A 25,013-nucleotide genomic window follows, 5' to 3' on the forward strand; every position below is an offset into this window, starting at 1 on the left:
TAGCGCCTGAGGCAGAGGCCACAGAGCCATCCCTAGCGCCCGGGTCATCTTTGCTCCAATGGAGCCTTGGCTGCGGGAGGGGAAGAGAGAGACAGAGAGGAAGGAGAGGGGGAGGGATGGAGAAGCAGATGGGCGCTTCTCCTGTGTGCCCTGGCTGGGAATCGACCCCAGGACTCCTGCACGCCAGGCCAACGCTGTACCGCTGAGCCAACCGGCCAGGGCCAGCAAAATATTTTATTCTTTGAAAAACCTTAGACACTTCTTGATAAATTAACTTTTTCTTGTTATTTACATAGAGTTCCATTAAAATCAGAGTGAGGAAATGATCCATGAAAGCATCCTTGCTTGTTGAGTTTTAAAATACAGTTATTCAAAACTCTACATCTTAGTTCTGTGTCAGCCTCGTTCCTACCGTGAGTGGGGCAGGTCATGTGTTTTTATTTACCGAATTAAATCATACCTTCTTTCTGGCAGAACCTTTGGATTTGTTTAATATGTGGCCACATAGGATGTGGACGATATGTAAGTCGACATGCTTACAAGCACTTTGAGGAAACCCAGCATACGTATGCCATGCAGCTTACCAACCATCGAGTCTGGGACTATGCTGGGGGTGAGTGCCACTCAGTCTTGAATTTGGGTTCATTCTGTATGAACACTTCTTCAGACTTTCTTCACTTTCTCTCACAGCTTGAAATCTTTCTGACAGCTGTGCAGTTTAGAGCCCTGTAGGGCAGTGGTCCCCAACCCCTGGGCTGCGGACCGGTACCGGTCCGTGGGCCATTTGGTACTGGTCTGCAGAGAAAGAATAAATAACTTATATTATTTCCGTTTTATTTATATTTAAGTCTGAACGATGTTTTAATTTTAAAAAATGACCAGATTCCCTCTGTTACATCCGTCTTAAGACTCACTCATGATGCTTGTCTCGGTCACATGATAGATTTATCCGTCTCACCCTAAAGGCCGGTCCGTGAAAATATTTTCTGACATTAAACTGGTCTGTGGCCCAAAAAAAGTTGGGGACCACTGCTGTAGGGCACCATTTCCTGTGAATGGCTTGAGTTGCCTGTTATAAAGAGAGTAATACTTTCCCTCTCACTCTTTTTTAAATTCAAATGAATTAGCTCACTTTTAAAGAAATAATGCAATTTAGCTCTATAAAAAAATTGTTAGTGAAAGAGAGACAGGAAGGGAGAGGGATGAGAAGCATGGACTCCTAGTTGTGTCACTTTAGTTGTTCATTGATTGCTTCTCAGATGTGCCTTAGTGGGGGGGCTCCAGCTAAGTGACCCCTTGCTCAAGTCAACGACTTTGGGCTTCAAGCTAGTGACCTCTGGGCCCAAGCCAGCAACCATGGGATCATTTTGATGATCCCACGCTCAAGCTGGGAAGCCTACACTCAAGCTGGATGAGCCCGTGCTCAAGCCAACAACCTTAGGATTTTGAACCAGGGACCTCAGCATCCCAGGTCAACACTATCCATCACCAGTCAAGCTATAAAAACAAAAATCTATCAGAAGAGAATGGAGACCCTTTTCATTCTGAGACCTTGGTTGACTCATTCTTTTCTTTAGATAATTATGTCCATCGACTGGTTGCAAGTAAAACAGATGGAAAAATAGTACAATATGAATGTGAGGGTGATACTTGCCAGGAAGAGAAAATAGATGCCTTACAGTTAGAGGTAAGATAAGTTATTAGTTATTACTAAGTAACTATTGCTACTGCTTTTTACTAAATTTCTATTACTGCTGTGAAGGATTATTGAAATATTTTTATTCTGATTTTCTTCTTTGAAAGTCTAATTTTTGCTTTGCATTATTTTCAGTGTGATGTTGTGAGTTGTCTCAAGTTCAGTATTAAGGTTGTACTCTGTAGCTGCAATGAAACTGGAATTTAGACTCTTCCTGTTGGCATTATGTCAGCAGTTGGAAACTGAGTGGACTTGGTGAGAATGAGGAAACCCCTAGTATCTGTCAATGCCCGAGGAGCTTATCCCTATACATTGGACTGGCATTTTATGAATTAGAGGTTTATATAGACAAATATATACCCAAAGTGTCTGTTTTCTAATTTGACACTTGTATACCTAAAACCATTTTGGGGGGTATTCATGTATTTGAAGAAACAACAAAAATTAACACAATTTGATTTTTCTCTGTAGCAGTAAATCCCATCTACTATGAAACTGGTGTCACGTAAATTTTGTTAATGAAGTTTAACATGAGTCTTGTTTTATATAAATTTCAAAATGATTGTTTTAAAAACAAATACCTTAACCTTGGGAGGAGATGGACATTTGAAAACTTGCTCATCTCCAGATTTTCAAGGTCTGATAGATTAGTAGAGTGGCTTAAAATAAAGCTGGTGTTGTTACCATTAATAAACTGTGCTGAGGTACCCACTTCCTCCCAGGAGCATTCCCACACCTTCCCCATCTTCTCTGTCCCAGCTCTTCTTTCTCCTCCAGTATGTTTTCCTTGCCTCTCTTTCTCCTAAGCTCTAAGGACCCCACAACACTTGCAACCAGGATCAGCGGGCAGCGGCAGCTCATCCCAGGCTCACCCCCTGAAGCTGTCTCCAAGGCCCCCCTTTCTCCGACTTCCCAGTGTGGGCTGCTTTCCCATCAGGTTTTCAGTGAGTCGAAGCAGCCCTGCCTAGGCTCTCCTGCTGCTTCTTTGACCTTGTCCCTTCCTTATTTCACTTTCCTGAGCTCTGTAACTAGTCTGGGCACTCCTTCTCTCTAGTGAGTTGCCCGCTTACTCCCTTCTAAGTGCATGGCCAATAAATTCTTGCTTTTCCTGCTGCAAAACAAACAATAATAAATTATGTTGATATGACAAAAGTTCAAACCTTTTACATTAAATTTTGAGAATAAGTAACCCTTCCACAATAACTGTAAGTATGTCCATTTGGTGAATATTTATTGAGGGCTGTTGTCTGTCAGCCACTCTTCCTGGTGGTGGGATTGCAGCATTAAACGAACTGCCTGCCCTCACGGAGCGTATGTTCTGGTGACACACATTTTCCCAATTGGCCTTTCTCCCTATTGCACTTCTCTAGCCTGCAAACATGTTTAGCTCTCTTCTAGTCTCCTAGAATAGTCTTTCCAAAATGCAGATGTGATCTGGCCACTCCTTGTAATACCACATTCTCAGTGTAATACCCCAGAGCCTTGCATAGATCCCATCTCTCCATACGCTACATTGCAGTCTCTTTGGTGTTATTTCTTCTCTGAAGAGACCTGACCATCCACAGTTCACATCTGGGTCCAGTAGTTCTATGGAATCAGACCTCTGTCTGTCTCCTTCTCCTGTCTCTCAAGAACCCTCTCAGATCTACTTTCTTTCAGAAGTCCTCCCACACCCTCCAGTCAGAAGCCATCCATCCTTTCCCTGCATTACACAGCACTGCTCTTGTCGTCAGGAAGCAAACATTTCTAAACACCCACTGTGTGCCAGGCCCTGGGGGTACAGAAATAAAGATATAACCCTTGCTTTTCAAAGAGTTCCCAGTCCAATCCAGGAAGACAGGCAGATAAACTGGTGATTAAGTGCTTTGTGCTATAAGTGCTATTAATGATAGGAGCGGTGCTGGGAGCTGAGAAAGGGGGTGCTTAAACCAAGGCTGGGAGGGGCTAGGACAGCTTCCTGCAAGAGGGGTGAGGTGGGGTTAGATGAATGAGTTACATTTTCATATAGAAACCATGTGGTTTTTCTTAAAGTCAGCTTGAACAGGACCATAAGGTGTTTCTACTATACATTTCTGTTTGTCCCTGACTAGATTGTAAGCCCTGGGAGGACAGGAGTATAATTGTGGTTTAGGGAGTAGAGTGGAACTAAGGTACATTATATATTTTGATGGTTACTCTTATTCTTCTGTAGGTTGTTAAAAGTCAGGTTTTAATTGGATTTCAGAGACTGACGGCAGTGACTTATGTTTTATTTACTCTGTTTCCAGTATTCATATTTACTAACGAGCCAGCTGGAATCTCAGCGAATCTACTGGGAAAACAAGATAGTTCGGATAGAGAAGGACACAGCAGAAGAGGTAAGTTTCTGGTTTAGTGGCTGCTGAAGTGCCATGTGGCCCAGTAGTCTGATGTAAGGTGAAAAAGCAGAGTATTGGGACAGAATCTTAGAATCTTCCTTTTTAGTCTGATAGGTGAAGAATTATGTTACTTCTAAAAAAAACCCTTTGTTCTACATATGTCGGTTATATCTCAGGAGAGCTGGAATTTGGGGATTTGGGGGAAGAAAAAAGAAAACATGAATTTGGGATCATTTGGCTCATCCCAGTAACCTTAGACTCTAGAGAAGTGGTGGATTGTCATATTATTAGAGACTTAGCCTATGAAGGCAATATCAGGGAATAAGCACATCTAGACCACAATGAGAATGACAATCAAAAAGATAAAAAGGAAGAGATAAAATCAGTATAATTTAAGAAGGGGAGAATTAATGAATCAAGAGGAAGATGTTAAAATCTTGTATGCTGAGCTCTATACCTAACTTAAGGAAGAAATAAAATACCTGGCATGTACCCTAAAAAAAGAAAATTTAAAGGCTTTAGTATTTGGGGGCTTGGGATTAAGGTTTTCTAGTTCCTTGTGTAATTCTATTTAAAAAATGTAAGTGAGGGTTTGTAATTTGAGTCAGCCAGTTGGTTTGTCAACTTGGGAACAGCTGCTTTATTTAAGAAGCTGAACGTGGACCTCTGAGGCAAAAAGATGTTACTTCAAAGTTAATGGAAACAAAACTGGGTAGAAATGCTGGAACTTCCTTGATCACCATGGTTCCTTATTGGTCTAGGGCAGTGGGCTTCAGATTTTAACAAAGATGCCATTTTAAAAAAAGGTGCTATTCACTACTCCAACATTTAAAAGGGAAAAGTTATGAAATTTTGGTAGAAACCCAGATGGAGGGCCCAGGGCTCCACCACCTTGGATTTCCCTTTGTCTCTAGCATATATAGGGAACCCAGAGGATTCCAAAGAGGGTGTTTGGGAACCAGTGAGCACTGGAGGGTTCGCGTATAATTAGAATTCTAGGACCATTTTCTGGACCTGCAGACGGTGTTCATAATTCATTGATTCCCGTAGGATTAAAGAAAGGCTTTGAAATTTTTTTTTTGGTTTTTTTTTTTTTTTTTTTTTTCATTTTTCTGAAGCTGGAAACAGGGAGAGACAGTCAGACAGACTCCCGCATGCGCCCGACCGGGATCCACCCGGCACGCCCACCAGGGGCGGTGCTCTGCCCCCCAGGGGGCGATGCTCTGCCCATCCTGGGCGTCGCCATATTGCGACCAGAGCCACTCTAGCGCCTGAGGCAGAGGCCACAGAGCCATGCCCAGCGCCCAGGCCATCTTGGCTCCAATGGAGCCTTGGCTGCGGGAGGGGAAGAGAGAGACAGAGAGGAAAGCGCGGCGGAGGGGTGGAGAAGCAAATGGGCGCTTCTCCTGTGTGCCCTGGCCGGGAATCGAACCCGGGTCCTCCGCACGCTAGGCCGACGCTCTACCGCTGAGCCAACCGGCCAGGGCCTTTTGTTTGTTTTTTAAAGAGACAGAGAGAGTCAGAGAGAGGGATAGACAGAGATAGACAGACAGGAACGGAGAGAGATGAGAAGCATCAATAATTAGTTTTTTGTTGTGCATTGAGACACCTTAGTTGTTCATTTACTGCTCTCCCATATGTGCCTTGACCACAGGCCTTCAGCAGACCGAGTAACCCCCTGCTTGAGCCAGTGACCTTGGGTCCAAGCTGGTGAGCTTTTTGCTCAAACCAGATGAGCCCGCGCTCAAGCTAGCGACCTCAGGGTCTCGAACCTAGGTTCTCGGCATCCCAGTCTGACGCTCTATCCACTGTGCCACCGCCTGGTCAGGCGGCTTTGAAATTTTTTAAATGATTATTTTAATAACTTTGTGGTTCCCACCACTGTTGAACTGGGGTTAGGGCTCACCTCCAAGTAGGATCATCTGGAGCTTAGCAGGCAGGTCTGAACTCTCACTTTATGCCAGGCTCATGGGCCCCAGTTGCTAGGAACACCTACAAATGAGGAGAAATCAAGTTTTTAAAAATAAGGATTAATACCAACTCTAAAATGATCTTTAGTTAAAAGTTCCTGATGAAATTCTTACAAGAACCTTCCAAGCAATGGAAAAGCCTTTCCAGAGGCATTCAAGTTCTGAATAGGACTTGATTGGAGTACATGGGGGAAGGACACGCCTCTGACAGCACTTGAGAGAGAGCACCGGTAGCTGCCACTTGGTATCAAGTTATGGACTCCGGGGGAGGAGGAGCACTGGCAACCCAGCAGCCTCACTAATGGGTTTTCCACGGGCTGCACCAGCATGACCACCTAAAGCGCTTCCTGCAGACCCTTGAGAGCTAAGCTCAGGATTCTCTCTGCCTTTTAAGATTCTTTAGGATTAACTGCATTCTCTAACTCATGCCCATGAAAAGTTGAGGGGCGGGCAGGGAAGTTAAAAACTGTGAAACTTGTGTTTACATTTAGGTAGGGGCAAGATGGAGGCAAGAACTTATGTATTTCCGATGGCTTTAGGCGACCCCTGACTTAAAGGGCTTGAAAAGGATGTTTTGTTTTCTGATGACAATTGTTGCTTATCCATAAGTGAATGGATGATGCAAGCCTTTTGTTCCTGCCACTGCCCTCCTTTTGACCAGTCCTCTGCCTGTTGGCACCTCCAGCAGCAGAGCATGTGCAGGGATTAGCAGTAACCGACTGTGGGTTTCACTGACAGAGATTCTTGTTCATGGGCCTCATAAAAAGTTAATGTGGGGGTGGGGAGGGAATGAAGGCTGAAATCTATTGTGAACTTCAGTTGTAGTACCAGTACTATATAGCATGTGAGCAGAGTCTGTTCTAGAAAATGAAGCTCATATCCACTTGAAATTCTTAGTTTTTTTGTTTGTTTTTTAACAGAGACAGAGAGAGTCAGAGAGAGGGATAGACAGGGACAGACAGAAACGAAGAAATGAGAAGCATCAATCATTAGTTTTTCGTTGCGCATTGCGACACCTTAGTTGTTCACTGATTGCTTTCTCATATGTGCCTTGACCACGGGCCTTCAGCAGACCGAGGAACCCCTTGCTCGAGCCAGCAACCTTGGGTCCAAGCTGGTGAGCTTTTGCTCAAACCAGATGAGCCCTTGCTCAAGCTGGCGACCTCGGGGTCTCGAACCTAGGTCTTCCACATCCCAGTCCGACGCTCTATCCACTGCGCCACCACCCAGTCAGGCGAAGATTCTTAGTTTTAATGGAGTTGTGTCTGAAGAACACAGATGGGCTGTCAGGACAGGTGAATTCCCCTCAAAATACAGCTTTTATTTTTGGACCTCTAGATCATGTTATCGTTTTTTTCCCAACTGTACTGTGAAATGAGTTTGAACCACAACCAGCATTTTTATAAAACAGAATAGGATAGGTGTAAAATAACAGAGTGTATCACATTTAATATTGTTTTGTGAAACTCCTTGTCAAGTGTGTGTGTGTGTGTGTGTGTGTGTGTGTGTGTGTTTATGTACCGCATGTTTTGGGCTAATGGTCAAATATTTTAAAAAGCACTAATTTAAACCATTGTAACATTCATCTATAGCAGTATTAAAAGGCTTTTTGGGGTTACTTGTATTTTTTATTTTGGCTTAAGTATCTGGAATGACCAAAACATTACTATTTGATCCCATTTCTGTCCTTTCCAGTTTCTCTAAACTAACAGGAATCGGTTTAGGAGAAAATGTCAAAAGACCTGATGGTCTTTTATTTTAAAGCAATATTGAAGAGAAAATGAATACCAAACTAGAATTAAAGCAAATTTAAAGCTATTTTTATGACAGAAAAACTTCTAGAAATATCCCTTTAATTGCCTGTTTTTCCAACTTAATGGTAGTTATTATAAACTTAATTTCTCCAAAGCAGTTATTTTCTTATTATTAAAAAAAGAGATAGGGGCAATGCTTTTAGAGACCTGCTGGGTGGGCCATATGGCAAATGTATAAAAAGAAAGTGTTTAAAGCAGTAGTGGCCCTTTCTCTGGGATGATGTATGCATCCTAGATCTCTTCTGAGTTTAGATCTTGCCCAGAAATCACTTTTCCTTCGCTATACAGCTTTGGCCTCCTGTTTGGTGCAGAGAGAGGTTCAGAACTTGGCTTGGGGGCCAGACTTGTGGTCCAGACCTTTAGCACACTCTAGCTAGGTGAACTTGGATGTATTGCCTCACCTTTCAGTAAGCCTCAGTTTCTGTAAAAAGTTGACATATCTAAGTCATAGGCATGTTATAAGGAGATACCACTTATAAAACACTGAGCAGGTGCCTGGGCCATAGGATTTAAATTCTGTTACTTTCATTCCCTATTATTATTGCCTCATGCTTTACCCAGCCTCACTACTTCCCCTTCCCACCTAATCTTCTCATGTCCTGAGACCAGTAAAGTTGTGGCATTTCCCAAGTCTGTAGATGTTCACATCTGAATAATCTAGTGTCTGCCTAGCTAGACTTCAGACTTTTGTCTAGTATTACTGCCATCTGACACATAATATGGCAGAATTTTTCAATTCCCTTAAGTTTTTAAGACAATGTGATATGGATTAGTTCTATATATATTGCATTTATAAATGAACTCAGTAAAACAAGAACCAATTATGTTCCATACGGCTTCATGGTACATGAGAAATTTAATAGTAAGTTGGACGTGGGGAACCCCAAACAATCAGTTATCATATATTTCTTAGGTTAGGTGAGTCTCTTGGATTATTTGGATAATTGATTTTGTAAGGTAATCTTAAGAGGGAAAAAAATGATGGTGAGTTAAGAATGGGAGGCCCTGCCCTGGCTGGATGGCTGGGTTGGTTAGAGCTTTGTCCCAAAGGGCAGGGGTTGCTGGTTTACCCCTTCTCTGGGCACATACAGGAACAAATTGGTGTTCCTGTCTCATTTTCTCTCTCTCCTTTCCTCTCTCTCTCAAAATCATTTTAAAAATAAAAAAGAGGCCCTGTTCTAATGTCTTTGACAAACCATCTCCTGTCCTGCTGTTTGAAGCTCTTTCTTTACTTTCAAGCAGCTTCACTTAACGTTCAGAGCTCCTGGTCCCTTTTGTTCATCCTGGGATAGAGAAATAGTAAGAAAAAAAAGGATTTCTCAAGTTTTATTTTATTTTATTTTTTTTTTGTATTTTTCCGAAGTTGGAAACGGGGAGGCAGTCAGACAGACTCCTGCATGCGCCCGACCGGGATCCACCCGGCATGCCCACCAGGGGGTGCTGCTCTGCCCATCTCGGGGCATCGCTCTGCCGCAATCAGAGCCATTCTAGTGCCTGAGGCAGAGGCCACAGAGCCATCCTCAGCGCCCGGGCAAACTTTTGCTCCAGTGGAGCCTTGGCTTTGGGAGGGGAAGAGAGAGACAGAGAGGAAGGAGAGGGGGAGGGGGAGGGGTGGAGAAGCAGATAGGCGCTTCTCCTGTGTGCCCTGGCCAGGAATCGAACCTGGGACTCCTGCACGCCAGTCCGACGCTCTACCACTGAGCCAACCGGCCAGGGCTGATTTCTCAAGTTTTTTATTCCTGCTACAGGAGTTCTTTTTTTTTTTTTTTTTAAATTTACTCATTTTAGAGAGGAGAGGGAGAGAGAGAGAGATATAGAGAGAGAGGAGAGACAGAGAGAGAAAAAGAGGGGAGGAGCTAGAAGCATCCACTCCCATATGTGCCTTGACCAAGCAAGCCCAGGGTTTCAAACCGGCGACCTCAGCATTTCCAGGTCGACGCTTTATCCACTGCGTCACCACAAGTCAGGCCTACTACAGGAATTCTTTAAAATAATTGTCTCATCTTTTCTAAGTTTGGGTTGTCAAGTTATACACAGGTAATTGGGAAAAAAAATATTTGAGAAGTTAGCCCCAAAGGCCACACAACCTTGTCTTTGTGAAATGAAACTGATCTCTGTTTGCTTTTTCAGATTAACAACATGAAGGCTAAATTTAAAGAAACAATTGAGAAGTGTGATAATCTGGAGCACAGACTAAACGATCTTCTAAAAGAAAAGCAGTCGGTAGAAAGAAAGTAGGTATAATTGGTTTAATCTTCAAAGTAGGTATTTTATTGTAACAGCAACATAAACAGTTAATTTCCTTCATTCCTAAGGAAATACTCATTTTCAAGTATATCACCAGATTTTTAGGGGTCTACCTTTATGTGAAACACACTTACTGTTACTTCTTATTATAAAAAACATGTTTGCCCTGGCTAGGTTGCCAGGTCACCAGGTCATTGAGTTGGTTAGAGGGTTGTCCCAATATGCCAGGGTTATGGGTTTAATCCCTGGTCAGGGCACATACAAGAATTAACCAATGTAACAACAAACTGATGTTTCTTTCTCTCTTCTCTTCCTTTCTCTCTAAAATCAGTCAATCAAGAAAATTTTTAAAAGACCCACAATGTTTTATGCCAGGTGGACGCTGTGTGGAATACAGTGTTCTCTCCTAATATTTGTGTGCCTATGATATGCGCCACTATCTTCCACTTTTGCCTATAGAAAGTAATTTCCTTGTGCCCAGAGCCTGTAGCTTCTATGAGCCATAGTGGCTGAGAAATGGCAGTTAGGAAAGAGACTGTGTCTTAGCTGGCAGTGGCACGTGTTCTGACCTTGGACAGTAATTAAAGGCCAAAGATGTTGAACATGGAGCAAACAACTCATGAACAGCATGACTAGAACATAACTTGACTACTGTTATATGGGAAGACCATCACTACAGATTGAAATTGCCTTTCTTGTTTAAGTTATACTCACAAAAATAACTGGATTTTCACCTCTGGACAGATGGATAAAAATAACCTTCAGGGGGATAATTGTTCCTTAAAAAGTTTTTTTTAATAGAACTTTTATCTTGGAGTAAATTTAGATGTACAGAAGTTACAAGGATAGCACAGAGAGTTCTCGGTTTTTGTGTGTGTGTGTGATAAAAAACTATATAACATAAATTTTTCCACTTTACCAGTTGTAAGTGGCATTAAGTATATTCACAATGTTGGGCAACTGGAACCAGTATGTTTCCACCCATACAAAAACTCTTTACCAAAGGTTTGTGTTTTTTTTGTTGTTTTTTGTTGGGTTTTTTTTGCATTTTTCTGAAGCTGGAAACAGGGAGAGACAGTCAGACAGACTCCCGCATGCGCCTGACCGGGATCCACCCGGCACGCCCACCATGGGGCGACGCTCTGCCCATCCTGGGCGTCGCCATGTTGTGACCAGAGCCACTCCAGCGCCTCAGGCAGAGGCCACAGAGCCATCCCCAGCGCCCGGGCCATCTTTGCTCCAATGGAGCCCTGGCTGCGGGAGGGGAAGAGAGAGACAGAGAGGAAGGCGTGGCGGAGGGGTGGAGAAGCAAATGTGCGCTTCTCCTGTGTGCCCTGGCCTGGAATCGAACCCGGGTCCTCCGCACGCTAGGCCGACGCTCTACCGCTGAGCCAACCGGCCAGGGCTAAAGGTTTTTAACTGTTGTAAAAACACTGCAACATGCCTGACCAGGTGGTGACACAGTGGATAGAGCATCAGACTGGGACTCAGAGGACCCAGGTTCAAAACCCCGAGGTCACGGGCTGGAACACAGGCTCATCTGGTTTGAGCACAGCTCACCAGCTTGAACCCAAGGTCACTGGCTTGAGCAAGGGGTCACTCAGTCTGGTATACCCCCCCCCATCAAGGCACATATGAACAGCTAAGGTGTCACAATGAAAAATTGATGCTTCTCATCTCCCTCCCTTTCTGTCTGTTCCTCTCTCTCTCTCTCTCACAAAAACAAAAACAAACTGCAACATTAGTAGAAATAAAAAAATTTTAAAATCCTCCTATACTTTTATCACCCTAATAAATTGAACTGTATTAAGGAATTAACAAGTTAAAACTGGAAATTTTCCTAGATCTCAATATCTGGAGGTTACCATTATTAATGGCACCAGTGACTATTTCCTCTTGTAGATCTTTTGCTGTACCTATTTAAGCATCTCACACACGGCATCTTTTCTTCTACAAAATCAGAATAATATTAGGTATTCTATTTGGTAAAATACTCTGTTTTGGAGGGGTTTTTTTTGTTTTGTTTTTTGTTTTTTTGTTTTTGTTTTTTGCATTTTTCCGAAGCTGGAAACGGGGAGGCAGAGAGACAGACTCCCTCATGTGCCCAACCAGGATCCACCCGGCATGCCCACTAGGGGGCAATGCTTCATCTATCTGGGGTGTCGCTCCCTTACAACTGGAGCCATCCTCAGAGCCTGGGCCAATTTTGCTCCAATGGAGCCTTGGCTGTGGGAGGGGAAGAGAGAGATTAAAAAAAAGGAGAGGGGAAAGGTGGAGAAGTAGATGGACGCTTCTCCTGTGTGCCCTGACCAGGAATCGAACCCGGGACTTCCAATGCTGGGCTGATGCTCTTCCACTGAGCCAACCGGCCAGGGTGCAATGAGCCTCTTTCTCCATGTGTCTTTCAGCACTGTGGAGTATAGCTATTTTATAGGATACTGTATTTTTTGCTCCATATGATGCAGTTGACCATAAGACACACCTAGAATTTTAAGGAGGAAAATAAGAAAAAAATATTCTGAACCAAGTGGTGTGTTAAAATATTTAATGAAATACCGTATTTTTTTGTTCCATAAGACACACAGGCATTTTCCCCTCAGCATTTGGGTGGAAAAAAAGTCTGCCTTATGGAGCGAAAAATATGTCAAGTTCCTAGGAGTAAACTAGCTGTGTCAAAGGGCATATGAAATTGACTTTTTAGTCATCTCCAAGTTGACTTTGAGAATTTGTACCAGTTCACACTCCAGTGCCATGTGTGGGAGTGCCTCTTGCCATGTGTGAGCTGGTTGGCATTCTGATGTAAAACAAATGGTGTTTAAGTTTGTGAGTCTTTACTTATGAGTAAGATTGAGCATCAAGAATAGGGCACTCCCTGTTCTTGAAAACCCTTCTCCTGTAAATGCAGTGAGGTCAGATCACTTGACTCTCCAAGAATGTCACTTTTCCTCATAACTTCTTTATCACCATTATCCTCTCTGAGCCACCGATTTAACCACTGACTACAAAACAGGGAAGCAGTAGTTTTACCATGAGTCACAGAATAGTTTCTGCTATGGAAAATTTTCTATGCTTAAAAAAGAAAAATCATCTTGAAACTATACTTGAGTTAACTCGAGCAAAATTCTTGTTTTGTGTAGCTGTTGCAATGGCAGCAAACCAGTCTCCCTGAACAGGGAGGGAGGAGTCCACCCTAAATGGATTCTGAGGTCATGGCTCCTCTGTTCAATCCCAGAGCAGAAAGGGGACTGTGTCAGCAAATGAAAAATGTGCTTTTGTCTTCCTTTGTTTTGCAAAAGGTGCACTCAGCTAAATACAAAAGTAGCCAAACTCACCACAGAGCTCAAAGAGGAGCAGGAAATGAACAAGTGTTTAAGAGCCAATCAGGTCCTCCTGCAGAACAAGCTGAAGGAGGAGGAGAGGGTTTTGAAGGAGACCTGTGACCAGAAGGATCTGCAGATCACTGAGATCCAGGAGCAGCTGCGTGACGTCATGTTCTACCTGGAGGCACAACAGAAGATCAACCACCTGCCTGCTGAGACCCGACAGGAAATCCAGGAGGGACAGATCAACATTCCCATGGCCTCTGCCTCAAGCCCTCCCTCTTCCGGGGGCAGTGGGAAGCTGCCCTCCAGGAAGGGCCGCAGCAAAAGGGGCAAGTGACCCTCACAGAAACAGGTGTCCCTGAGACTGTTTTCCTGGCACAGCGAGGGTGTGCTGGGGCCTAACTGTGAGGGTGAGTCCTAAATAAGTACAAATGAGGATCACTCTGCAGTTGTTTGGATCTTTCATTTGCTGTGTTTGGTGTGATGAATGTAGAGGGTTGAGGACTGGGAGAACTGATGGCAAGGGGCAGTGATTTTTAGAGGGTCGCTCCTTTTTCCAACCTAATAGTTCACTAACCTCAGACATTCTAATGACCATTTTGCCTTCCTACTTAATAGATGCCCCAAATCTGCTGTGTATTTTTCTGTTGTATTTATTGAGTTGGTGTTTTTGACATTCAGTTCTGGGTCAGTAGGTAACTTAATGTTACCTAGCACTAAAGCACCAAACCTCCCTGAGGTCATAGCAGCTGCCTTAGAGTGAGGTGAGGTTCCATGAGATTTATGAAACTTCCCGTGCATTAGTCTTCTATCATTGTCATCCATCCCTGCCTCTGGGGAATGGAAGGACTGGTCAAATGTTATATGAATAGAGGCTGGGCCTGTAAACCAGGCACTGGCTTGTCTCCAGCAGCCATATCATCTTGCTCTAGTGCTAGCCAGGAAAAACAAACAACCTGGGGCAGACTGAGTAGACCTAGTATAGGAAAAATGGTGGTATTTCCACTTTATTTTTGATGACTCTACACCTCCCTGTGAACCTCAAAGAAGGAGGAAGCTTAATGGTGACTCCAAGACTCAAATCTCAGAGTGAATTTCCTTGCATCTAGCAAGAATGAGTAGGCAGATTTATCATCCGTGTGAAAATGTAGAATGAGGCCTCTGACTATTTTGCTGGGATCAGTATTTTTTGAATGTTTACAAAAGATCAGGCTGCATGTTCATATTGCGGCTAGAGGGAGCTTGGGCAGATTTTCAATTATGCTTTCAAGCTATAACCAAAGGCTGTTTCTAAATCCGAAAATTAGAAGTTTTACAGAGCCCCCTTTACAACAGTCATGTAATGCTATTTGTGGGCCTACAGAGGGGGCTGTGCACATTCTCTAGAAACATCAAATAATTTGTAATGTGCAGTAATGAGCAAAGTTAAAGTAAGAGCTGTTGGAATTTAGCTTCCAAAAGAGGTAGCTGGACAGGTTAACAAGATATACTATTAAATGATAAGTTTTCTGCTTTATAATTAGCCAAAGTTCAAATGATCACCTTTCAGAATTTTTTAGCCTATGGTTAGGCCTCATCCCCTTTGATCTAAGTGTCTTACAAGTTACTTGTTAGCACACCAACTGTGTTGTTGATCACTATCCATTGTTGTGGGATGTGCTGCCGCATTTCCCAAAGAACTTTATCTGTAACTGCAAAATGAATGTACTTAAGACATTCTCAATTTTTACTTAGAGCAGACTGACTATAAGTCCCCTTAGGTCCTATTAGATACCACAGATATCCTAGAGCAAGAGTGGGAATGTAAAGCATAACCTAATTCTCTTTCCTATAGAGATTCTATTTTATTTAAAATCTATTTTTACACTAGTTAGAATCCTGCTTTTTTGGCCAAGACTTGTCTTGCGTGTCTGACCTTGCAGAAGCTGAAGTGGATCGTAGCATACTAATGACAAAAACTAGAAGTAGTTTACAAAGCTTGCTCGCTCCTCACTTCCCTGTGATCACCTCCAGCAAGCAGCCCGTCCCCCCCCACACACACACACCCCTGCTGGGAGAATGCAGGTTTTCTGTACAGGTGGGATAAATGTTCTGAAAGGCTGTACCCAGGAATGAGCAAGTAGGCAAATATTTCCAGACTACTTAAAGGTTTCTAAAAAATGTTGCAGAAAATAAAAATCTTAAGATACATCCAGAAAATGTTTCTTAAAAAGTGGTTAAAGAGTTTTGTTTGAATATGACAAAATTATATAAGATAGAAGTTAGTGTTTTCTCCAGGATGGACATGAACCACTTAACATATCCATACTACCTTGAATGGTGAAATTACATTAAAGTAATCAAACTTTGAAATTATTCTGTTTCATGTGAAATTTATGTTTTTCTTGTTGACATTTGCTTGGGAGCTTCTATCTACATCTAAGAAAGTATCAGTGGCCTGGATTTCAATCTCACAACAATGCAGTAAGCAGCTAGATTATATTCATCTTTCTGCTGCTTTGCTCCAACTTCCCTAATAAATACCTGAACAGAGACAGAATAAGGAAAAAAAAATTTAATTTGGAGGATTGGGGTAGGGGAAGATCCAGGCATGACTCTTGCAAACTTAAAAGCAATGAATTTATACACCTAAGACTTTTTTCCAGGCCCAACAAACACCAAGCTGAGATTGTTTTATTTTTAGAAACTGTCACAAATGTGACTTGTTAGGATACTCGGGTTAAGATAAAGCACTGAGTAGCCACCCCTCCTTGCTTGCATGGTGAAATTGTCCTATTAAAAGGCTGAGACACCTAAAACAGCCAGCCAGCTGAGTGTGGAGAGCTTGGCAGATCATAAATGAACAACCTTCTGTCATCACTTGGAAACCCCTCTCCTAAGGCAGTCAGGATCCACAAGCTACAAATACTACCCTTAAGATTTGGCTGCTGTGTCGATGCCCCATTGCATGGTCTTGGTGGCAAGTTCTGGCTCATGTACTGGAGTCATGGGCCCATCCAAAAAAGGGAAAGTCACAACATTTGAGGAAAGCTATTTTGTTTTCTCCAGGAAAAAGAACTGAATTAACTGTCATGGTGATTTTGGTGTGGTACTTCTTTCTTGGCAGCAGGAAGGAAGACCTCACCTCTGGCGAGTTCAGGAAGCCACCAAGTAAGTGTTCTCTGGCAGGCCTCCACTGCTGGCCAGACTTTGTTCTTGCCTGCGAAAACTTCTGAAATGGGGGACCTAGAATATCTATATAAGTGCCCCCACCAACAGATGGAGCTTTTCAAGTTAATTTTTTTTTTTTTGCATTTTTCTGAAGCTGGGAACGGGGAGAAACAGTCAGACAGACTCCCGCATGCGCCCGACCGGGATCCACCCGGCACGCCCACCAGGGGCAACGCTCTGCCCACCAGGGGGCAATGCTCTGCCCCTCCGGGGGGTCGCTCTGCCGCGACCAGAGCCACTCTAGCGCCTGGGGCAGAGGCCAAGGAGCCATCCCCAGCGCCTGGGCCATCTTTGCTCCAATGGAGCCTTGGCTGCGGGAGGGGAAGAGAGAGACAGAGAGGAAGGAGAGGAGGGTGGAGAAGCAAATGGGCGCTTCTCCTATGTGCCCTGGCCGGGAATCGAACCCGGGTCCCCCGCACGCCAGGCCGACGCTCTACTGCTGAGCCAACCGGCCAGGGCCTCAAGTTAAATTTTTAAGTGACAGGAATGAAGTGGTACCAGGGAGAAAAGCCGTTTCCCTCCAGGAACCGAGTGTTGACCCTGCAGCCAATGCCGAGTGTGTCCTCTGAGGTTGTTTCTTCCCCCAAACACTGCTGTGGTCAGTTTGGAGCAAATGAAAACACATTCGTTGTATTTGTGTGTTAGAGGATTTCAGGGAAGTTAAATAAGGCTCTTATTTTTTTAAACTTTTTATGGGTGGGGGAGTAGGGGAGGAGTTGTGGCCTGTTTATCCTGATTAATGTCATAATCTCTTCTTTTCCGTGCTCTCTTCATTTTTAAGAAGTTCATGGTAGCCTGACCTGTGGTAGCGCAGTGGATAAAGCGTCGACCTGGAAATGCTGAGGTCGCCGGTTCGAAACCCTAGGCTTGCCTGGTCAAGGCACATATGGGAGTTGATGCTTCCAGCTCCACCCCCCTTACCTCTCTCTCTCTCTCTCCCTCTCTCTCCCCCCTCTAAAAATGAATAAATAAAAATGAAAAAAAAAAATCTAAAAAAAAAAAAAAGAAGTTCATGGTAACCGTTTACCACTGAATGGTGACCCTCTTTACTTTGCATCCCTGGCACTCATGCCCACCCCGGAATGCTCAGACACTGTTTGTGATAATAGGTTTTATCAAACGCTAATTTTGAAAACTGTATTTTCCAGAAGCCAAAATTCTTTCCGAATTTTTTTAGCCAGTCCAGTTTTGGACCAGTCTCTCACTGTAACTTTGGAATCTTAGGAGCGCGTGAGAGGGGCCCCGCAGTTGTTTCTTAATCTGGATTTTGCATTCTCGCTGCATTAAAGAAGGCCAGGAAGAGATGAACAATCTGTTGTTTTATACAAGATGATTGGTCTTTGGGGCCTAATGTTGAAGGGCTTTGGGTCAGAAACATCTCGCTGGAACCATTTGGAAAATGTGGCTTGGTACTTGGCGTGGGGCTGCACTGGTGCAGATAACATTTGTTACTCGGAGGCTAATTACGTGAACTAAAGCGGCTTTGCTTCTTTTCAGACGTCCTCTAAATCCCCTGACCTGAGGCTCCTTTTAGATTCAGCCTCTCAAAATAAATGCAGAGAGGTTTGTCCAGAGAGTGAAGTCAAAGAGTGAAATCAGCTGCAAGGTTTTGGAACCTGTTGTAGAATACCCAGGACAGTGCTACCCTAGCATAGGAGTGATGGTGCAGTTCTTTTCACAAGAGACAAACCTGTAGCATTGAGCATACATGTTGAACAGGAAAAACATTTCTGACTTGGCCTCCCTGTCTGTGCAGTCCCACAGAAAATCTTATACTTTTCCTCCCTCATTAATGCACTGGCCGGGTAGCTCAGTTGATTAGAACGTTATTCCAATATGCTAAGGTTGCAGGTTCGATCCTGGTCAGGGCACATACAAGATGAATGCATGGATAAGTGGAACAACAAATCGATGTTTTGCTCTCTATCTCAAATCAATAAATAAAAATTAAAAAGAAGAGTCCACTGAGACCCCTCCAGCTGTGTCAATTCCTGATTGTAAATTGGTTGTGGCCCAATGGGCCAAGTTCACACCTTCCCTAGAGGGCTGGGAGAAACCGAGTACCATTAAAAGAAAGGTGTTTCGGCCTGACCTGTGGTGGCGCAGTGGATAAAGCGTTGATCTGGAAACACTGAGGTCACCGGTTCAAAACCCTGGGCTTGCCTGGTCAAGGCACATATGGGAGTTGGTGCTGTCTGTCTCTCCTCTAAAATGAATAAATAAAAAAATATATTAAAAAAAAAAAAAAAAAAGGTGTTTCTACCACTTGAGAAACTTGCCTGTATCACTTTACATCGTTAACATAATGCTTAGCACCAAAAGACTTTCTTCTTTCTTCTGAAAAGAAGAAGCACAAACTAATGTCTGGGCTGGGGAGCAGATCACAGAGAAAGACCTGGAAGTAAAGAAGTGTAAGCGGAAATTTTAGGAGGGATAAGGAGGGTTGCTGACTTGGAAACGTGCCAGCAGAAAGCAAGCAGATTGTGGTTTATCACACATAGCCAGAGGCTCCTCCTGCAGCATTTTCCAGGAATTATCTTTTGTAAAAGACAGCCTTCATCATAGCTATGCCCATTCACACGGTCTAACTGATTACTTTATGCTGAAGTGGAAACAGCCCGAAAGGGGTTGTAAAGGGAAAAGCAGGGGAACAGCCACGTCACAACTCCCCCACCTCCCCACTCCACCTGTCCTTGGGTAAAAAAATTAAAAATTAAAATCCTCATTTCAAAATGCACGCCTCTGGAAAACAGCTTCATTGCATTTGTTTCCATGCTGTGGAAAATCAACACTCACTGGCTTTGATCCCAAACGGGACCAACTGCAGAATGCGGAGATTCTGCAGCCAGGAAGAACCCTGAGGCCTCCTCAGGCCACCCTCCCCCAGCACATTCGACTTCAATTATGTAGGAACAAGCCTGGGCTGGGGGCTGCTGCCAGAACTCTCTTGGCCTCAGTGGAGGAGGCCTCGTGCTGTGGCCCAAAATCTTTCCTAAAAGTCTACACAGGATCTCTCAGTTGCTGCCAATACTGCACTTTCTTTTTGGCAAGATTCCTGGCTTTCTTGAGCCAGAGTAACTCTAAAGCATTCTCTTGTTCCTTTCTCCCTATATGCTGGGTTCTCTCCCTGCTGCCCCTTTGTCCCACACACAGCTGTAAATGTTCCTGCTTTTCAGAACCAGAATTATCTCGAAAAGGATTGTCCACACCAACCCCCACACACATACACACACCCATTTTGGTTAGCCCTTAGGAGAGCTGCCTTTTTGGTGAACTCTTAAAACTAGTGTTCTTTTCACCTTTGAGAGAACATTCTTGTGGGAAAGGAGGTAACTGATGCTAAAGAACCATGATTGGGCCCTGGCCTGGTGGCTTAGTGGATAAAATGTCATCCAGGCACACCAAGGTCGCAGGTTTGATCCCAGTCAAGGCACGTATGAGAAGCAATCAGTGGAGTGCACAACTAAGCAGAATGAGTTGATGCTTCTCTCTCTCTCCCTCCCTCCCTCCCTTTTTGTCTCTCAAATCAATGGAAAAATTTTAAAAAAAGAAAAAGAAAGAAACCCGATTGGATTACTGTTTGCTTGTGTGAACCCAAGTGGACTAGAACATCCCTATGAGAGACCTCTTTCCCAGTGCTGGTTACCCCGAGTAGGCAATCCAGACTGGCAGACCAATAATCTCAGTTTTATTTGGTAGGACCCAAAGCTGATAGAAACACCTAGCCCTTGCTAAGAATCAGGGGTGGAAGCAAATCTTGTTCTGCCTTGACATATTTTACTCTAAAGCTAGCCCCCACTTCTTGTATCTCGAAGCACTTACTGAACTACAGTCACTATGCTAAAGTACTTGCCATGTACTGTTTCATTCAGCCCTGAACACCAGCCTGCAAGGTAGGCAGAATTACCCCATTTTACAAACCAGGAAGCCTGTGCTCAGTGGAAGAGAAGTGAGAACTTGACCAACATTGACTTGAAATCACATAGCTAATATGTGGTAAAGGAGTGAGCAATCTTAGCATTGTCTGACCCCCAAATCTGAGCTCTCACTAGTGTACTCTTCCCCCAACTCTGGATCTTGGGAGCAGAAAGGACACAGTTCCCAGTTTCTGTCTGGTTGCTTTAACTCAGCATTCTGCTTACAACTCAGCAGAGTACTGAATTAAGACCACTTTTGTACCCTGGCTGGGTAACTCAGTTGGTTAGAGGGTCATCACAATACACCAAGGTTGTGGCTTCAGTCCTGGTCAGGGCACATACAAGAATCAATGAGTGCGGCCCTGGCCGGTTGGCTCGGCGGTAGATTGTCGGCCTGGCGTGCAGGAGGCCCAGGTTCGATTCCCGGCCAGGGCACACAGGAGAGGCGCCCATCTGCTTCTCCATCCCTCCCCCTCTCCTTCCTCTCTGTCTCTCTCTTCCCCTCCCACAGCCGAGGCTCCATTGCAGCAAAGATGGCCTGGGCACTGAGGATGGCTCCATGGCCTCTGCCTCAGGCGCTGGAGTGGCTCTGGATGCGACAGAGCAACTCCCTGGAGGGGCAGAGCATCGCCCCCTGGTGGGCGTGCCGGGTGGATCCCGGTCAGACGCATGCGGGAGTCTGACTGCCTTCCCGTTTCCGCTTCAGAAAAATGAAAAAAAAAAAAAATCAATGAGTGCATAAATTAGTGGAACAATAAATTGATGTTTCTCTCCCCCTTCTTCCTTTACTAAGAACAATAAAAAATTTTAAAGTTTTTTAAAGAAAAATATAAAAGACGACCACTCTCGTGTGAATAAATAAACCAGGCCTGTATACCCACCCTCTTCATGGAACTTTCTAACTTCTCCCTGTCCTTTCTCCCACTCCACTGGGACATGAGCCAGAACTGATAAAGAAGGAAGATAACAATGCCAATGACTTTCCCCACTTAACCCAAGGGCTGTCTTTGGGAAAAGAATTGCGTAGCAGGTTGTGGGACCTTCAGCAGTGGGAGGCCTGGGCCCCAGTCCACACCAACCACTTAAGTTGACGCCTCAGTTCTTTTATATCGAGCTTCCTGGGAACCAAGGTGCTTCCCTAGCTGGAAAAGTTGCCTCTGGAACAAAACTGTCGAAACTTTAAGGAGTCCTTTCTTTGAGAGTGTAGACTCAGTTACTGCCCCCAGAGGCACAAACAGGCATAAACAAGCTAACTGCAAACTTTAGATTCTGGAGGGATCAGCTTAATTTGCGGCTTCAATTTATTACAAAGAAACAAGGGAGAGAGCCTAGAACAAAAATTTTCTAAACCTACTGGGAGATATTATAAAGCTCTGTTAATTTGGCCGGTATAAATTGGTGTGTATGCTGTGTGCAAATGTCTCCCAAGAGTTTTTTTTTTTTAGAGTTTATTTATTGATTTTACAAAGAGAGGAGAGGGTGATGGGAGCGAGAAGTATCAACTCATAGTTGCTTCACTTCAGTTATTCATTGGTTCTTTGTTGTATGTGCCTTGACTGAGTTAGCCCAGGGTTTCAAACTGGTGACCTTAGCATTCCAGGTTGATGCTTTCTCCACTGTGCCACCACAAGTCAGGCCCAAGAGCTTGTTATTTATTTATGTAGTTAAAAATTTCTTTTAGCCTGACCAGGCGGTGGCGCAATGGATAGGGCGTCAACGACTGGGATGTGGAAGGCCCAGGTTCGAGACCCCGAGGTCACCAGCTTGAGCACGGGCTCATCTGGTTTGAGCAAGGCTCACCAGCTTGGACCCAAGGTCGCTGGCTCGAGCAAGGGGTTACTTGGTCTACTGTAACCCCACGGTCAAGGCACATATGAGAAAGCAATCAACGAACAACTAAGGTGTCACAGCAAAAAACTAATGATTGATGTTTCTCATCTCTCTCCGTTCCCGTCTGTCTGTCCCTAACTATCCCTCTCTCTGACTCTGTCTCTATAAAAAAAAAAAAAAAAAAATTCTTTTAATTGATTTTAGGGAACAGAGAGAGGAAGCATTCATTTGTTGTTCCACTTAGTTGTGCATTCATTAGTCATTTCCTATATGTGCCTTGACCAGGGATCAAACCCGCAATGTTGGTGTTTTAGGACAGTGCTCTAACTGACTGAACTAACCAGCCAGGGCTCGAAGAGCTTTTTCTTATTCTTTTTAAAAAAATATTGTAACAGGTCAGCCTGGCCTGTGGTGGTACAGTGAATAAAGCATCAACCTGGAATGTTGGGGTTTCCAGTTGGAGGTCCCAGGCTTCCTGGGTTGAGGCACATGTGAGAAGTGACTACAAGTTGATGCTCCCACTCTTTCCCCCCACCTTTCTCTTTCTCTCTCTTCCTCTCTCAAATCAATAAACTATTTAAAATATATATTATACCAAGTCTGATTTATCATATAGACCCAATATCTATTTTATGTTATGTAACTTTTGTGTGTGTGTGTGTGTGTGAGAGAGAGAGAGAGAGAGAGAGAGAGAGAGAAGAGACGGAGACAGAGAAAGAGACAGGGACAGACAGACAGGAAGGGAGAGAGAAGAGAAGCATCAATTCTTCGTTGTGGCACCTTAGTTGTTCATTGATTGCTTTCTCATATGTGCCTTGACTGGGGGGCTCCAGTTGAGCCAGTGACCTCTTCCTAAAGCCAGCAACCTTGGGCTTCAAGCCAATGACCTTTGGGCTCAAGCCAGTGACCATGGGGTCATGTCTATGATCCCATGCTCAAGCCAGTGACCATGGGGTCATGTCTATGATCCCATGCTCAAGCCAGTGACCCTGCACTCAAGCCGGGTGAGCCCTCACTCAAACCGGTGACCTCGGGGTTATAAACCTGGGTCTTAAGCGTCCAGGCTGATGTTCTATCCACTGTGCAACCGCCTGGTCAGGCTGTTATGTAACTCTTCTGCTTATTTCTATTTATTTTATTTATATAGTCTAAGTCAGGGGTCTCAAACTCAACTCAGCATGTGGGCCGCAGAGCAAGATCACAGCCGTTCGGCGGGCCGCACTAGGTCTACGAAAGGCAACTGTTACGCAACACTTTTCTCACTGCAGTTGAAAACAAAAAAAAAATCAGTACAACAAGCACAATCGTACATGCAGTTTACTCAGTGTCACAAAACGACCAGAAAGTGTAGTTTGCATCACAACTGCTGTTAACTAAGCTAATATCTAGCTAGGATGCTAGAGAAATGAAAAATACAAGTAGGCCGCTAGGCTTACTTAATTTTATCCAAAATATTTTTAACTTCGTGGATTAGTCTGCGGGCCGCACAAAATTGTTCAGCGGGCCGCATGCGGCCCGCAGGCCGCAAGTTTGAGACCCCTGGTCTAAATGCTACAAAACAATAGCAAGAATGTTATCTTTTTTTTGCCTGACCTGTGGTGGCGCAGTGGATAAAGCATCGACCTGGAAATGCTGAGGTCGCCGGTTTGAAACCCTGGGCTTGCCTGGTCAAGGCACATATGGGAGTTGATGCTTCCAGCTCCTCCCCCCTCCTCTCTTTCTCCCTCTCTATCTCTCTCTCTCCCTCTCTCTCTCCTCTCTAAAAATGAATAAATAAAATAAAATTTAAAAAAAAATTAATAAAAAAAAAAAAAAAAAAGAGAGACTGCCTTTAAGAATGTTATCTTTTAAAATACACAAGGATGCCTAACCTGTGGTGGCGCAATGGACAAAGCATCGACCTGGAACACTGAGGTCACCAGTTCAAAACACTGGGCTTGCCTGGTCAAGGCACATACAAGAAGCAATTACTGGGGACATGATTTGGGACTCAAGTCAACCATATGCAACCAGCATATTTAACAAATCTCCTCCTTCAATAAAATTCTTCAAAATTTGCCCTGGCCGGTTGGCTCAGCGGTAGAGCGTCGGCCTAGCGTGCGGAGGACCCGGGTTCGATTCCCGGCCAGGGCACACAGGAGAAGCGCCCATTTGCTTCTCCACCCCTCCGCCGTGCTTTCCTCTCTGTCTCTCTCTTCCCCTCCCGCAGCCAAGGCTCCATTGGAGCAGAGATGGCCCGGGCGCTGGGGATGGCTCTGTGGCCTCTGCCTCAGGCGCTAGAGTGGCTCTGGTCGCAATATGGCGATGCCCAGGATGGGCAGAGCATCGCCCCCTGGGGGGCAGAGCACCGCCCCTGGTGGGCGTGCCGGGTGGATCCCGGTCGGGCGCATGCGGGAGTCTGTCTGACTGTCTCTCCCTGTTTCCAGCTTCAGAAAAAAAAAAAAAAAAAAAAAAAAAAATCTTCAAAATTTATCTGGACCGGGTGTCTCTACATAAACCCGATGGAGTAAGGTACAGTGCTTTTCAGAATCTGGGGTATGGTGCTTTATAACATTACTTTCTTTACAGCTCTTCTAACCCTCCATCTAGAACCCTGTAAGAAAGTTATCTTTATGGCCAGTAGGCACGGCCATCATCACAGCCACCTGC

The 25,013-nt window shown here is 44.3% G+C and overlaps 1 protein-coding gene and 1 long non-coding RNA gene across 2 annotated transcripts in view; one reads left to right on the forward strand and one right to left on the reverse strand.

Annotated features, from left to right (window-relative positions):
- The window catches only part of BRAP (BRCA1 associated protein), a 34,454-nt gene extending 18,692 nt beyond the window's left edge, over window positions 1–15,762 (forward strand). The window contains exons 8-12 of the mRNA XM_066260562.1: window positions 475–613; window positions 1,578–1,687; window positions 3,964–4,053; window positions 9,968–10,071; window positions 13,381–15,762. Coding sequence (XP_066116659.1) covers window positions 475–613; window positions 1,578–1,687; window positions 3,964–4,053; window positions 9,968–10,071; window positions 13,381–13,744 — 807 coding nt within the window. The 3' untranslated portion in view covers window positions 13,745–15,762. The remainder of the gene's footprint in view (window positions 1–474; window positions 614–1,577; window positions 1,688–3,963; window positions 4,054–9,967; window positions 10,072–13,380) is intronic.
- Window positions 624–25,013, reverse strand: part of LOC136325739 (uncharacterized) — a 43,607-nt gene continuing 19,217 nt past the window's right edge. Inside the window, exons 2-3 of the long non-coding RNA XR_010729298.1 lie at window positions 5,960–6,045; window positions 624–795 (exon numbers count right to left, since the gene is read on the reverse strand). This is a non-coding gene — a long non-coding RNA (uncharacterized lncRNA). The remainder of the gene's footprint in view (window positions 796–5,959; window positions 6,046–25,013) is intronic.

The sequence above is a fragment of the Saccopteryx bilineata genome, chromosome 2, assembly GCF_036850765.1.
Source record: "Saccopteryx bilineata isolate mSacBil1 chromosome 2, mSacBil1_pri_phased_curated, whole genome shotgun sequence".
Lineage (NCBI taxonomy): Eukaryota > Metazoa > Chordata > Mammalia > Chiroptera > Emballonuridae > Saccopteryx > Saccopteryx bilineata.